Below are 17,355 nucleotides of genomic sequence, written 5' to 3'. Positions count from 1 at the left end.
TCCCTCCTATCCCACATTAGGTTTTTTTTTTTTAAATGAAGACTGGGAAATAAGACAAGAATACACTGAGACTTTGAGATAAGCAACAGAAAAGTCATTTCTATTCTTTACTGACTTGCTATGCCATCATAGTTTTTCTCTAAGCTTCAGTTTCCCAACCTGTGAATAAGGGCCTTCTCATGTAAATCTAAAAATAGAAGTTGTCTATCACACTCATATATGAATATGTGTCTATATGAACATCATCCATTACCCTCTCTTAAATTCTAACCCCCAACATTAAACAAGAATAATATAATAAATGACAAAAGGTACTTACTACATGGTGGAGAAGAAAAATCCTTAAACCTATTTCTCTTACCTCAACTGCAATCCTTTATTTGTCCTAGTGCCACCCAACTGATAAACCTTGGCTGTTTCCACTACACCAGTGATTTCAGCAACCTAAATGAAAGAAATCAGTCAAAAACATATCCATAAAAGCCTAAATATCCCATTTGCCTAAAGTATACAAATGGATACTTGATTTCATTCTGACAGAAACACAACAGAGTCGGACCTCTTAATTATTATAAATAGAAAACAAACTTATGGGAAAGGCATCTAATTATGCCATGTATCAAATTCTAGAGACTTGAATATTTCAGATCTAATGTGATTGTTATATTACTGAAGATTCACCTGGGGCCTCAGATACCTAATCTATATCACATGGAAATTTTTCTTAACTTTTATTTTTTAATGGGGTCTAATTTATATTTTTATAGGAAGGTCCCTGTATAGAAACTTTTTCTAATGCAGATTAGCAATTCATTGAAATTTAGTCTTAAGAGGGACAACTTAGTGATAGGTCAGTACATGTTAAGGGTCAGACTTGAAGCCAGGTCTTGGTTCTAAAGTCAGACCTTTAGACATGGCATAATGCTCTCCCAGGTGTTTTTGTGTAAGGAAAAAAAACAAAACAAAACAATTTCTAGATGGCCAGTCCTCATTGCCCATTTCTGACACACCTCCTCCTTGCCTGAAGACAAAAAAGAAACACTTCTAAAGAAATTATCCCTGAGTTCTAAGAGTCATATATGGTTGTAGGCCAGCAGAAAAGTATTTCCTCAAGAACTGCATGGCTTAAGCAAGAAAGAGTCTTTAGGCAAATTTTCTTCTTATATTATTATAGTTTAAGGACAAATCTAAAGTCAATTTCTTCTTTTGTGGTCACATGTAAAGCCAAGCAATATAAGGAAATATAAGGCATTTCAGCCTAGGGCAACTCTGAAATCTACTTTATGATTACAATGACCTAACCCAATTAAGACACAAACACAGCACCAGATTCTGATTCAGTAGTTTTTGAGAACAAAAAAAAGCAGTCACTGGGATAATGCTGCACAGCTCTTCACTTTGGTCTATAAGGAAATAAAAGCCATTGTGTGATGTGGATGCCACTTGTTAGAAACCTACTCAAGCCAACATCTTAATCCACTGCACATATCCCAACTTTCTTCTGGAAAAAAAAAAAAAAATTATCCTTTTCCAAAGTCAAAAGATGCTTCTTGACCCCATGAAGCCAAGAATGCTTACCCGATAGACAGGTTTACTGTTGTGGTTCCCGATGCCAATTCGTACAAAACATCCTGTAACTGTCTTAGCAAAGAAAGGCATGTGACACCACCGTTCCAGCTTGTGCCGAGATAACCGCACTCGGTTCAACTCTTCAGGCAGAGAAACTGGCTGTGATTTTGGAGGAACCTCTTCCTTTCTGGGTTGGATAAAAGAGTATTAGATAAAAGCATTCATTATGATCACACATTTTAGGAAATGAGGTATACAAATTAAACAAAAAAGTGCCTATTATGTTTAAAGCACTGTTAATAATGATAGCTAGCCAGTATTGAGATAATTGATAACTTTAAGTTTTGAAATGTGCTTTACAAATATTATCTTATTTGATTCTTACAACACTATGAGGCAGGTTTTATTATTATCCTCGTTTTACAGATGAGGAAAATGAGGCAGGCACAGGTTAAGTGACTTGCACAGGGTCATGCAACTCATGAATATTTGAGAATGGAACTGAAATCAGGTTTTCCTGCCTCCAGGTCCAGTGCTCTATCCATTGAGTTATCCAGCTGGACACCAGAGATATCAAGACTGAACTAGGCAAAGTCCTTACCCTCAAAGAATTTATCTTTGAATAAGGGAGATAAGATAGTCCAAATATATACATTAAATTTACTAGAACATACACTCAAAACTGGCCTTATCATCCCTCCCACGCAAGGCCCAGCAATTCTTTACAAAAATGCAAATTTCAGTAAAAGGATCACTGGCTAGGAGATGTAAAGAAAATACAGATTGTCACACCTTGCACCAGTAAGGTGTCCCTCCTAAGAAAAAGCAAGTTGTTCTTAGATAGCTGATGATCTAATAGTCAGGAAAGTACAGAAATTTGTTGAAATGATTTAGAATCTCTTAATCTTATCTACTAGCAGTCAGATGGCAAAGTAGTTTTGGTGTTTCTGCCAGTACCAGAGGCAGACCTCAGCTCCGATGGACTAATATAAGGAAGCTCAAATAGGAGGTACACAGGTGAAACAGAAGGATTTTTCACAATAGTTTTCCTCATGATTGTACACACTTGACTAGAGCCCATCAAATTAAGATACTGCCCACTTACTCCTCCTCTTCATCAGATGATGTCGTCCTAGATGAACGATCTGTCTTCTCACTGGACTTATCGTCCTCCTCTTCCTCTTCATCGTCAGAGTAAACTTCACTTGTTTTTAATGGTTGTTTTTTGGCAAGCAGCTCAGCTGAAAAGAAAAGGAGAATCTCTGGCTTCATTCTCAATGACACTCGAGGCAAAATATCATTCAATTTTACAAGAAAATCATGTGGGGAAGGTAATGGAGATATGTGTTTTGGTAAGCATGTCACAATTAAAGTAAGAGAGAGACTTTCAAAACTGTCCTGATTCTGTTATCACAGGATATGATACATGAATACCAAGGTACTGTGCTAAGGACTATCTACCTTAATGACTGTCTAGAAAATAAGTCTCCATTGTACCATAGTTATCTCATACTGGTATATACTTTATTTATTGATTGAAAAATCTCATTTGGAATCTGAGGTCCGAAAGTATGGAAATTAACTAGACTCTTGGAAGTGATGACCTGATGGAATAGTCATAAAGATGCCATTTCCACACAGTCAAATCAGATTCAAAGTCATTACTAACTCTGTCTCACCTGTTCTATTCTTCCGTTTTTCTCTTTCTGCTTTCAGTTCTTCCATGGCCTGAGATTTTTTGTCTAGTTTTTCATCCCGCTTGGAACGCCGCTCCTTATTATGGGACATGACCTAAGAGAGTAATGTGATGAATATATGTAAAAATGTTTTTTGCTATTAAATTAGTAGTTCATTGCATAATTTCCACATATATAGTATCAATCCCATTCCTTAACTTTAAATTGAGTTTGTTATTATTTTTAAATTTAAGATTTATCTTAAGTACACCTCCAAGTAGGCAAACAGGGTATAAAAATTTCTGTTGTTTCACAAACTATTTTTGTGTTCTCAATTTCTAAATAGCTTCTAGAATGAAACAGAAACTTGAATCAGAAAGCTAGCTTAGTTGTGACTTGCCGAGTGCTGATAATGTTAAATACATACTTTTGTAATGAATGGGAAAATGCATTTATGTCATGGGTCAATGTATAAAGAGCCTGGGTAAATATTAAAGGCTTTGCAAGCCAAAATGCAAAACTGAATATCTCACACAGGTGCCTGTGTAGTGAGAGAAGACATTTCCAGAATTTTTATTAACAAAATTAAATAATAATAATTTTTATAATGAAAAATTTTTGTAATACAGGTATACTATTGAGAAGGAAAAAATTCTTTATTTGGGGATAACCTTTCACTTAACTGTGGTTCAAAGTTTGTGTTTCTTGTAATCAAAATTGATTGCAAAAGTTCATCTGCCAATGCTAATCTATAATAAGATTTTACATATTTCAATTTTGAAAAAAAAATTTTCAGAGGCAGACACTGCCCAATATTGATATCAACCCATAAGACATATGACTTTAACTGATCATATTGGGGTTTGAAAGGCATTTATAGAATGCTATTACATTATTTTCCTGAAATTTGCCTTTTATCAAATCATTACATTTCAGATTAATAACTTCCAACTGATTAGGTAAATGATCCTTAAGTACACAGTTAAAGGATTTTGAAATTCTTTTGAAAATTTCTTTGGCATTTGAACTGAGGTCCAAAAATTGCTGCTAGAACTGAAGTTGAGCTCAGAAAATATATTCGTTGAAAATTTGTGTGGGAATGGAGAGATTATTCTTATTTTAACTTTTGGTAGCAGGGGAAATAAAACAGTTTGACACTGCTTTTGATTCAAATATTAGTTCTCAATTGAACTGGTCCAATAGTCTTACTACTAGATCTGTATCCCAAAGATATGATAAAAGAGGGGAAAAGATCTACATGCGCAAACTTTTTTGTAGCAAAAATATTTATAGCAGCTCATTTCTAAGGGCAAAGAACTGGAAAATGAGGGAATGCCCAACATCAATTGAAGGAATGGCTCAATAAACTGTGGTATATGATTATGATGAAATACTATTGTTCTATAAGAAATGATGAGCAGGATGCTTTAGAAAAATTGGAGAGTCCTTTATGAACTCATGTAAGATGAAATGGACTGTGCATAAAAGAATAGCAATATTGTGGGATGATCAGCTGTGAATGACTTTGCTCTTCTCAGCAATACAGTGATCCAAGACAACTCTGAAGGATGCTATCCATATTCAGAAAAAGAACTGACTGGGTCTGATACCTTTTTAAACATTATTTTTCTTATGGATTGTTTTTTTTTTTTTATTTGAGGGGGATGTTTTGCATAACTTAATTTCACATGTACCTTATGAATGGGGAAGGAGGAAGAAAAAACATGTAAAAAAAGTTTTGCATGTAACTGGGGAAAATATTCAAAACCAAAAAAGCTTGTATATAGCAGTTTTTTTTTTTTTTTTTTGTGATGACAAGGAATTGGAAAATAAATAGATGCTCATTAATTGGGAAATGGCTGAATAAATTATGGTACATAAATATAATGGAATATTACTTTTCTAAAAGAAAATTAGACTGATTTCAGAAAAGTTTAGCAAGACTTTCATGAACTGATACCGAGTGAAGTAAGCAGGATTAGGAAAACATTGTATACAGTAACAAGACTATATGATTATCAACTATGATAGATTTAGCTCTTCTCAGCCATATAGTGATTCAAAACAATTCCAAGAGAACTGGGATGGAAAATGCCATCCACATCCAGAGGGAGAACTATAGAGACTGAAGGTGGATTGAGGCATAGTATTTTCACCTTTTTTGTTTATTTCCTTTTTCTTTTTCGTGGTTTTTCCCTTTTGTCCTGATTTTTCTTTAAAGTAATTGTACATGTATGACCTATATCAGACTGCTCTGCTGTCTTGGGGAATGGGGGAGAGGAGGGAGAGTAAAGGTAAAGGGGAATGGGGGAGAAGGGGGAGAGTAAAGGTAAAAGAATGAAAAAATGTGAAAACCAAAATCTTACAAAAACGAATGTTAAAATCTTTACAAGTAATTGGAAAAATAAAATACTACTGAGAAAAAAAAAGAGCACATTATCAAATATGAAGCAAAAACTAATTTCCAAAGCCAATCAGGACTCAAGAATAGTGAATGAAGGTGGTTCTTTTTTATATAAATTTCAATCTTGTTCCTATGCTTAAAAAAAACCCAAAACAACAACAACAACAACAACAACAACAACAACAACAACAACAACAAAAACACTTTTGGAGGCTTCTTTTCGTATTTTAATATAATAGATTAAAATAAAATGTTATGAAATGACAATCCTCATGATATAGAAACAGTTGAATTATAACTATATTGCTTGCAATTTTTAGTATACTAAAACAGAAGTATGATACAATGAAAGAATAATCTGTCACAACTACTCAATTCTGTCATTGTAGTGCAAAGGCAGCCATAGACAATAAACCAATGAATGAGTAAGGCTGTGTTCCAATAAAACCTTACTTTAAAATGTAAAAACGATTCTTAGTTCTCAGGCTATATTAAAACAGACAGTGAGGCTGTATTTGTCTCGCAAGCTATAGTTTGTTGACTCCTGATTTGTTGTTATTAAGCCAAAATAACAAAAATCTTTCAAGTTAAATAGGGAAAAATTTGAACCATTTTACTCTGAGGAAAGATCAAAATGAAAAGACAAAATTTTTCAAGCCCCAGATTTATCCTAGGAAATTCTGAGAGACAGTTCTTTTTTATTTTTTTCTTCTCAATAATATTTTATTTTTCCAAATACACAGAGATAGTTTTCAATACTTTGTGTCCCAAATTTTTCTCCCTTCCTTTCTTACCTGCCCCTCCCCAAGACAGCAAGGAATCTATTACAGATTAAACATGTACAATCTAAAGGACAGTTCTAAAGTTAAAACTAACACTGTATGAGTACGGAAAAAAATCCTCAAACATTTCCAGAGCTGAATGAAATTCAAGACAAAACTGGTGTAAAATATTTTAACAGATTCAAATGGAACATACCATAAACAGAACATTATACTTGCTTAATAAAAGTTTCTCACAGCTGTCTTTAAATGACAATACAGATACTTTTAGAAGACACATAAAGGGTGTATGAATTTCTTACCTGGGACTCTTGAATTTGTGTAAGTTTTTTCTTCTCTTGTTCTTCTTCTTGTTTTTTCTTTTTTTCTTTCTTTTCTTTCTTCTTGGCCGTTTTTAATTTCTTCTTAATTTCAAACCTGGTAAAATTTATTAAAGAATTTTTAATAATCTAAGAAATATAGGCTAATAACACATATTCATGAACTGAAATGCAAATTTTTATATGGGACAGAGATGATGATAAGTGATTTGGCCTTTGGAAATAGGACTTTAAATATCTGCACTCTACCCAAATTAATGGGAATTGTACTTAAAAAAAAAAAAAAAAAAAAATCACACCTTCAAGATAATTCCAAAAGACTTGAGATGGAAAATACTAGCCACATCCAGAGACAACTATGGAGACTGAATGTGGATCTAAGTATAGTATTTTCACCTTTTTGTTTGCTTTTTTCCCCCCTTTGATCTGATTTTTCTTGTACAACATGATAATTAAATGAATTTTTTCATAATAGCAAAAAAAATATTTAAAAGAATTGCACATATTTAACCCATATAAGATCGCTTGTTGTCTTTGGAAGGGGAGAGATAAGTGAGAGAGGAAGAAAAATTTGGAATATAAGGTCTTACAAAGATGAATGTTGAAAACTATCTTTACATGTAGTTAGAAAAATAAAATACTACTGATAATGAAAAAAAAATTGCTTAAGAACAAAGAGGAAAATCCCATAACAAAATTATCTGGAACTGGGAGCACTTGTCTTCAGATTTTTATCACACCCGGTTCTTTCCAGTTTCAACTCAATGTCACAAATAAGGATGTTACTAGAGAAGAAGTAATATTGAAAGTCCGAAGTCCCTTATCTCCTCTAAGCTTTGTCTATAAAATGAACTAAATGATCTGTAAACTCTTTTATTATTTATCTATGATCCCATTATTACTGAGACCAGACCTAACTCTAATCTTGCCTTAAAATACTGCTAGAATAGAAAAATATTTTCAAATTTAAAAATGGGGACATGGAATCAGCTAAGCATCTGCTAATCAATTTTCAATTAACATAAAAGACATTTCATTAAACTGAAAAGTGGGCCACTAGGGCAGTCAGCTATTCCATACATAAGCACCAGGGGAACTGCCAAATCTTAAACTCGAGTATCAAGACTAAATCTCTAAAATTGGGAAAGAATATATTTAAAAGTTAGAATGCAAATACTTCAAAAGTCAATTTATAAAACCAAAATGCTGTGAAAAAAGTTTTATTCATTCTAAAATAATTTCACAAAACCTCAAAAGTGGAAAAGATCTTTTTTTTTTTTTTAAAGTGGAAAAGATCTTACTGCCCATATAGTTCCTAAACACAAACTGTTTCCACAACAAACTTGACACCTTCATATAATCTTTGCTTGAAAACAACAAGAGGGAACATATTTCATGAGACAGCCATGGCCCTGCATCAACCTAGTACCCTTCCCTGAATATTTTCCAGTTTGTCAATATCCTTCCTAAAATGTAGTGCCCATAATGGAACACAACACAGTAGATAAGGTCTAACCTGGAGAAAGGGATCATTTCCTTAAGTCTTGGGCACTTTGCCTCTCTCAATATAGCTTAAGCACACATTAACTTTTTTTGGCTGCCATATAGAACTTGCAGTTCATTAAAAGCCTGTTCAGGTCATTTTTTTAAAAAAACCTTTTTATTTTCAAAATATATACATAGTCTTCAACATTTACTCTTGCAAAACCTTGTGTTCCAAATTTTTTTTTTCCTTCCTCCTTTCCTCCACCCCTCTCCCCCTTAGACCTGCCCAGGTTATTCTTGACTGAGCTGCTACTATCTAGCTAAGTTTCCTCTAGTTTGTACCTGAAGCTGATTTTTTAAAACCAAGTGAACAATTCTGCATCTATTCCTATCAAATCTTACACTGATAAATTCAGTCTAATGTTCTACTTTGCCAAAATCTTTTCAGATACCATTATCTATCATGTTAAGTATTGCTTTAAAGTAGGAGTTAATTACTTTTATTGTCCCCCAGACTTCTTTCAGGTGTCTAGTGAAACTTATGGACCCTTTCTAGAATAAGGCTTGTTGCATATATTCATAATTGAAGGAAATACTAAGTTCCAATCTGAAATGACTGAAACTAAAGATGTATTTCTTTTCTCCCATATAAGTTCATAAATCCCTTGAAATCTATCCATGGATCACTTGTGTAAAGGTAGAACAACTCTTGCTCAAAGTTTTGTGTTATCTGTAAATATGATAAGCATGCCATTTATATCTTCACTCAAACTTACATGAACTGATGCTGAGTGAAATGAGCAGAACCAGGAGATCATTATATACCTCAACAATGATACTGTTTGAGGATGTATTCTGATGGAAGTGGACCTCTGATAAAGAGAGCCTTAATTGATCAAAGATGGACAGAAGCAGCTACACCCAGAGAAGAACACTGGAAATGAATATAAACTGCTTGCATTTATGTTTTTCCTCCCAGGTTATTTATACCTTCTGAATTCAATTCTCCCTGTGCAACAAGAAAACTGTTTGGTTCTGCACACATATATTGTATCTAGGATATACTGCAACCCATTCAACATGTAAAGGACTCTTGCCATCTGGGGGGAAGGGGTGGAGGGAGGGAGGGGAAAAATCGGAACAGAAATGAATGCAAGGGATAATGCTGTAAAAAATTACCCTGGCATGCGTTCTATCAATAAAAAATTATTAAAAATTAAATAAATAAATAAATTAATTAATTTAAAAAAAATTCACTCAAAGTCTTTGATAAAATTGTTAAATATCACAAAGGCAAGAAGTTTCTCAAAATATATTAATATGTTTGTCTATATAGTTACCCCATAAGTTCTGGGTTTAATTTTTTTTTTTGATAACTGAAAAGTTATCTTATTATTTTCTCAAGATTTCCTTTAGCAAATCAAATACATCCACCAATTTCTGTTTAAAATAGAAGACTAATTTTTTGTATAAGAATCTTTATGAACATTATTTGTAATAGAGGAAAAAAAGAAAAGAAGGTAAGAAACAAAGCAATAATGCTGTAATATACTGTCTGACATGTAGGAAGGATGAAACTTTGCTTTTCCTCCCAGAGATATGGCTAGGAAAGTGAGACAAGGTTCCAGAACATATCTAACCAATGAGATATATAGGTAGATTCAAAGTATAGCTACAAAGTACACAGTCTTAATATTCTATAGCAACAGTCATATTTCCAAAGAAGAGTTTCTATTTGGAAATAGGGTTTGATGGGAGGAAGAGAAGGAGAGGAAAAAAAAGGGAATAAAGAACATTTGACTATAATTTTTACCTTCTCTTCAGCACCTCTCTCTTTTCTATCCTGTTAAACAGTTCCTGTTCCCTCTCCTTCTCTGTCATTTGTTCTAAACGGGCCCTATCTTCTTCATCTCCCATGAGGTCTTCTCCATATCCATCATGGAATTCCTCATCCTCAGAAGAAGAATCTGAATCTGAGCTGGAGGAGGAACTGTTACTGTCGGAGTCAGATACTTCACCTGAAATGAAATCCTAGATGTTAAGACGATAATGTACTTGAATGAAGCTGATGAAACCACACATATTGTATCTGATGTCCACTTGCTGTCCTTTAGCTCATTACTATCTAAAATAAAATGGTTCGGAGCTCTAGCAACACCTCTGGCTCACTGCACAAACAGAAAGGAACATTTTAAAACAGAACAACAAAATTGAGTTCTCAATGAAGCATGGTTAAAAGACACTAAAATAGAACAGGATGAGAAGAATGGCACAAAAATAGAAGAATTAAATTAACCAATATGTAGATATTTTAAAAGGCACAAATTAAATAGCAATTTATTGAGGTGACCTCTGTGTCTAAGTCAGTTATAAGTCACAAAATTATTTTGAAAAATTTTTTAAGGTTATTATTCTAGCTTAGCAATTTCATATTAAGATTTAATTATGGCAACTAATTCCTGGAATTGGCTTTGAAAGAATGAATTTCTAAAAGTTTGTGTTCACTTAGAGATGTTTCTTTTCTATCATGTCTTGAGAAATAGTAATTCAAAAAGGCACTGAGCTAACACACTTTCTCAATATCAGCAGATGACAAGATATGGCAACCCTACCAAACCACAAATAAAGTCTTATTCTATGACACAAACAGTCCAACTTTATCTTTTAACAACTGTAGGACTTTCAAATGAAAAGTGATTTACCAGCTAGGTCTGGAGAGTCCTGTCTTACCTTCTTCAGGGGCTGAACTCTCAGCTGAGCTGTCTTTGTCAGAGCTACCTGAGGAAGCAGCTTTGTTTGTCTGTTTTTTCATGGTTCCCTTCTTCTCTATCTTCCCAGTTTTTCCTTTTTTCTTATTTTTTGAGCCTCCAACTGTCCACTGTAAGAAGGGGAAAAAAACAAGAGAAGGGTTCAAATTTCCAAAGGAGGAAGAAAAATGTTGTATGGTTTATATAACAAGAGAATGAAACATGAATTAAATACTTCCACTGTGCTAAACTCTGAAAATGCAAGAGAAAGAAAGGAAACAATCCTGTTTCTCAAGAAGATGACATTGTTTTGGGAGAGACATGATATTTATAAATACGTGTAGTATATTTAAAATAGATACAAAGTAATTCTGAGAGGGAAACAGAGAAGGAGAAAGAGGGAGAGAGAAGAAGAGAGAGATACCAGTAAAGGGCTTGTGTGGAAGATGGTATTTGAGCTGAGCTTTGAAACAAACTAAAAGATTCTATCTAAAAACTGAAGGGAAAAAAAAATTAAAAAAAAAAACTGAAGGGAAACTAAGAAAATTCTAAGTGAAAACATTGATGTCGAGAAGGGAAGGCAATCTAGACATGAAGGAGAGCATATGTAAAAACAAAGAGACAAGAAATGGTAATGTCATGTGGGAGAAGTAACAAGGCTAGAATGTTTTTATCACAGAGTACTAAAGTAACATATGACAAAGGTCTGCTAACTTGAAGACACAAAATTTAACATCGGCCAAAGTAGAGAAGCTGGGGAATCTAGGATAAGGCTGAAGGGAAGCTCTTCTCATCCTGGAGGGGACATTAGGAAAAGTCACAGAAATCCTGAAATAAACTACTTCAGATGGCTTGTGCCCGTAACATGTTTCCTTTTATTGTTAATCTGAGAACATATAACCCAAATTAAGATATGTAAAACACCAAAGTGAGTAAAATGAGACATTTTTTAATTGGATTATGTGTAGCTGGTACTAAAATCTAAATAAAAGGGTATTACTGAAAAGGATCGCTCAGGATTAGTGAGAAACTATTTTCATTCCAACAAGCAACCTTAGTGTGTATACACATTAGCCAGTACCAAATATATCAAGATAAGATACAAATGTATACCAAGAACAATCATAAAACCTGCAAGTCAAGCAGCAAAGTGACTGCAAAGTTCTTAACTAGAAAACCAAAACAAGTTTGTTATATTAATATTAATATTCTGGGTATCCATTGATGAAGAGGGCCTCAAGGATAGCACTACTACTTTAATTTTACATTTGAGTAGTACTTTTATATGTATTACTTCATTTACTTCTCACAAGAAAAAGGAAAAGGCAAGGATACCTCAATTCTGCAAATAAAAAAACTTAGGGTCAGAGAGGTTTGGTGACAAAATTCATAGCTGGTATTGACAAAGCTATAATTAGAACCTGATTCTGGTTTCTAGTCCATTGCTTATTCTGCTATCTCAAAGTTGACTCAGAATTTAATTCTACAAATATTTACTAAGAGCTTAAGATGAGTCAGGTACCAAGAACGTGAAAACTAAAACCTAACAATCCTTGTACTCAAAGAATTTCTATTCTATTAGGGACACAATGTGTAAATAAATAATGGGATTTTAATTCTATCCTTTGACTTCAATGATCCAGGACAAAGCTTCTTAAACTAAGGTTGCAATTCCATGAATGTAGAGGTCATAAAAAATTTGGCAATAGTAAAAGATCTGCCAAGATTTAATTCTTTATATAAAAATTATGGGTATTCCAAAGAATTATTTTAATATCAATCTCCTTATGATTTATTATTAGTAAATATTTGATTGGTATACCTACTTTTTACACACACACACACACACACCACACCTCCACACACATCCCTATAAACCTGGGCTTGAGTAAAAATTTCTCAGATGAAAAAGGCTATGAGTATAAAAAGTTTAAGAAGTCTTGATCTAGGAAATCAGGCAAATGCCTTACAGTGTGAAGTCTTTGAGTTGCCTGGAGACAGTAAGGTCAACTGACCACTTAGTCCTCACCAGAGACAAGATTTAAACCCAATTCTCTTAATTCCAAAGTTGGTTCACTATTTACTCTATCATGATACCTCTTGAAGATAAATATAGCATATCTGAAAAAGCTTAGGATTTCAAGTCAGAGAAGCTGGGTTCACATCTGGGTTCTGCAACTTATTAGTTGCAGACTTTACCTCTCAGGGTCGGAGTTTCACTTATCTGTGAATGAGGGAGGAAATTAGACTAGATCATTAGAATTCTTTTTAACAACAACGAAAATGTAGTGAAAATTCCTAGGATAATGATGTACTATTCCTAACATTCTTTCAAATCTATCCATTAAGAGCTTACAATAACTACAATGATAAATTTTTCTTTAAAAAAAAAAGCACCAAATTAAACTTTACATTACATAATTATAAAATATTATACTTTGGTATAGTATACAGAAGACAAATAAGATTATACATGCACCTTACTTTCTAATGGAAATCAGTGTGAACTTAAATATCAAACCCTTGTGGCAGTTTGGAAACAACTTGATGACAGATTGAAAAACTACAAGAAAATATTACATTTAGCCAGAAATGATGACTTTGAATTCCAAAATCATTGTGCATATGATCATGACAGTTCTGAATTTTACAGAAACTAACTTATAATGCTTAAAAAACAAGCACATTCTTATTGTCACAGAGGAAAAATATTTTTGCCATTTATTTATTACTTAAGGTACCACTAAAAAAATTTTTTTTTAAGTATTAAATTCCTTGGATCATTGTCTCAGATTTGTCTGAGAACCATTAAATGTGAACCTCTGAGTAAGACAATATCTAAGGACTCAACCAAAAGAGTGATACACTGGGCCTGAAGTTAGGAAGACCTGAGTTCAAACTTACTAGCTGTGTGACACTGAACAAGTCACTTAATCCTGTTTGTCTTAAGCTATTGAAGAAGGAGATGGCAGAGCACTGAAGTATCTTAGCCAAGAAAACCCCATGGAGAGTACTGGTGTGCGATGGTCCATGGATTATGAAGAATCAGATATGACTGAAAAACAAGGGCCCATCTAGATCCTATGATTCCTACAAGGAAGGATCATGAAGGACTTTATGGGAGAACTTACTACTTAATCTTTGAAAAAGGATAAATATTCTGCGAAAGAGATATGCCAGCTACAATTATAATTATTATTATGATGATGATTTTTTTTCCTTAGCAAAGATGGTTGAGAAGGAATGGTCATACAAACAGAAGTAGAACCAGTAGAGAACAGTATCCTGTCCTAGAAACCTAGAAGAGGATAAAGTGGTCGAAAGTGTACCCCCCAAAAAAAGAGAGAGAGAGAGAGAGGAGGGAAGAAAAGATGATCATCTGGTTTGGCAGTTTTGGTGCAGTGGTTTTAGAAGGTAAATTGCAAGGGGTTTAAAAATAAGCAGAAATGAGGAATTGGGAACAGCTATTGTATGCTATTTGGGGGGGAGGGCACTGAGGCAATTGGGGTTAAGTGACTTGCCCAGGGTCACACAGCTAGCAAGTGTTAAATGTCTGAGGCCAAATTTGAACTCAGACCCTCCTGACTTCAGGGCTGTTGTTCTATCCACTACACCACCTAGATGCTCCTTATATGCTATTTTTTTTTTTTCAAAGACTGCCTATAATTAAAAGGCAGGAAAAAATGAAGCTATGATGGCTCAAATGTACTGCAGGATGAAGTAAAAGAACAGTAAAAAGACAGCAGTTTGGAGTAATTGTACACATACCATCAAGCTCTGTCCTTCCTTCTTTCTGACTTTTACTGTTTGTGTTTGGTATAATCCAAAAGCATAACTGGAATTGGGACTGAAACATTAAAATAGCTCCCTGAACTCTCATGAGATAGCCCTAAACAGATGTCTACTCATTGAGGTTATTGCCCTTTCTACTCCTGACTGAAAAGGCAAGCAAGTGGCTTAATACTGTTTTGAAGGTTTTGGTTGCCTAAGAGAGGAAATCTCTCCAGAAAGGAACTTGCCGTCATGGGTAAGAGGCATTGTGCTCTTCAGTATGAAGGACCTGGAAAGAAATAGAAATTGACCAACCTACTCAATAGTAGATTTTATTAGCAAAAGAAAAGAATAACTCAAACAAAACTGAAGGAAAAAGCCAATACTGAGTCTTTAAGACATGGCTCTTTTTGGGTTCAACTGTTTCTTTTTAATGTTTTTTTGCTGAGTTACTGTCTATGCCTATTAACTAGAGTCCCCTTTTCTTTTCTCTCTACCTACACTCCCAAATTGCTAGTGTACTTTCTCCCAGAAAACTGCCTTACATACATTTTGCATGGTTGATATGTATTCATGTGTATCTACTGTCTTTGTACTCCCAGTGCTTAGCATCGTACTTGGAACACATTTAGTAAATGCTAACTGACTAAAGTGTATGAAAGGTCATGGTTAATTATAATACCAAAAAGAACAATCCTCAAATAACTTTTCAAATCCCTTAATAAGATGTTATGGATTTATTTCATGAATGTATTCATCTCTCTCAACCCCATATCTGTATTTTCAAACTTTCTACCTTAGGATTCAATATATAATGGCAGTTCACGATTTGGATTAAAACTCCATTTTCAAGGTATATATGTTAGAACTGCAGAATTTATTTTTTAACACTATTTTATTTTTTCCAATTACATGTAAAAACAATCTTAACATTTCATTTTTAAATTTTGAGTTCTGAATGTTTTCCCTTCCTCCTTCATCTCTCCCTTTCCCTAAGATGATAAGCAATTTGATATAGACATCATGAAAAGTACAATCATGAAAAACATATTTCCAATTGAGTGGATGCCTATCAGTTGCAGAACCAAGAAAACATTGTATACAGCAACAAGAGTATGTAAATGATCAACTATGATGGACTTGGCTCTTTGCAACGATGAGGTGATTCAAGACAATTTCAATATCCTTGTGATAGAAAGTGCCATTAGCATTCAGAGAGAACTATGGACATTGAATGTGGATCAAAGTATAGTATTTTCACCTTTTTTTGTTGTGATAGTTGTTTGCTTGTTTTTTTTTTTTTTTCATTCTGGTGTTTTTTCTTCATTTTGATCTGATTTTTTTTATAGCATGATGAATATGGAAATATGTTTAGAAGAATCACCCGTATTTAACCTATATCAGATTACTTGCTCTCTTGCAAAGGGAAGGAGCAAGAGAGGGAGAAAAATTTGGAATACAAGATTTTGCAAAAGTGAATGTTGAAAACTATCTTTCCATGTATTTGGAAAAATAAAATACTACTTAAAAAAAGAAACATTTTCATATTAGTCATGTTGTGAATATGCAGAATTTCCTGAACAAAATGACATTCATTTCATTCATATATTTTGAGATTAATAACAACTCCAATTTATGTAGTGCTTTAAAAGCTTTGCAAAGTACTTTCCTTATCTTATAAGTGGGGTAACCAATCATTGCGATTCTGTCTTTTGAGATTACCAAAAAAAAAAAAAAAAAATCCTTAAAAAAATTCTATCTATAACTACCCCTTTAAGGGTTTATTCTTTCAAGTTCTGGATTTGTATGCTTATTATTGGTGCTTTAAAATTTATTCTTTCTATGAAATGGGTGGTCAATTAGAGAAGGGTCTAAAGAGTTAATAATTACTACTCTCAAGGAAAGTAGTGATTATCGCTGGTTGATTCTACTTTTAAGAATTTAATAATTGTTTTAATAACAGCTAGGAGGGATGGATCAAAAACCAAAAAGGGCAGAAGTAGCAGAAAAGTGTATGTAAGTAATGATACCTGCCCTTAAGAGACACCTATAATGTAATTGGAGAGAGGGGAGGGGAAGGAATAATATAAATGAAACCCAAGTGATAAAGGATCATATGCCATTAAAGGCTACACTGGATGGTATACTTTAAATATGCGAAGGCAGTTTAAAATTTGTTGTAACAAGAGTAACAGCATTAACTAATGTCTATGAAGCACCTCTATTTGCTATAAATAGGACTTTTCAGTATCTAGATACAGTAGCATCTCCCCTTATCTTGTAACCTTGACTATTCAGGACTAACCAACAAGTAAAAGTTTTATGGGGAGCCAAATAAGATTATCATTACTAAAAACTAATATATTTTACTCTTTCAGACCTCATTCAGAGGTTATTTATTCTTATATTAAAACAAGTTTTAACAAGCTTCATTATCTGTTCTTTAAGATTAAAAGCAGATTAGAAACAAATTTAAGGGGAGGAAGGCACACTGATAATAATAAATAGTAAAATGTATCAGTGGATGAGACAAGAACAGTTAAAAACACAAAAAGAATTCAAAAAACAACAATTCAAGGCTATTTCAGGATTGGGGCAAAA

General features: G+C 33.5%; 1 protein-coding gene across 1 annotated transcript in view; it reads right to left on the bottom strand.

Moving 5' to 3' along the window:
- The window catches only part of RTF1 (RTF1 homolog, Paf1/RNA polymerase II complex component), a 47,695-nt gene that overhangs the window by 12,145 nt on the left and 18,195 nt on the right, over positions 1-17,355 (bottom strand). The window contains exons 3-9 of the mRNA XM_051977117.1: positions 10,967-11,114; positions 10,050-10,254; positions 6,734-6,848; positions 3,249-3,360; positions 2,675-2,810; positions 1,579-1,756; positions 362-444 (exon numbers count right to left, since the gene is read on the bottom strand). Coding sequence (XP_051833077.1) covers positions 362-444; positions 1,579-1,756; positions 2,675-2,810; positions 3,249-3,360; positions 6,734-6,848; positions 10,050-10,254; positions 10,967-11,114 — 977 coding nt within the window. The remainder of the gene's footprint in view (positions 1-361; positions 445-1,578; positions 1,757-2,674; positions 2,811-3,248; positions 3,361-6,733; positions 6,849-10,049; positions 10,255-10,966; positions 11,115-17,355) is intronic.

This window comes from Antechinus flavipes, chromosome 2, assembly GCF_016432865.1.
Source record: "Antechinus flavipes isolate AdamAnt ecotype Samford, QLD, Australia chromosome 2, AdamAnt_v2, whole genome shotgun sequence".
Lineage (NCBI taxonomy): Eukaryota > Metazoa > Chordata > Mammalia > Dasyuromorphia > Dasyuridae > Antechinus > Antechinus flavipes.
Note: the sequence above shows the minus strand (reverse complement) of the source record. Positions and strands in the feature narration are given on the sequence as shown.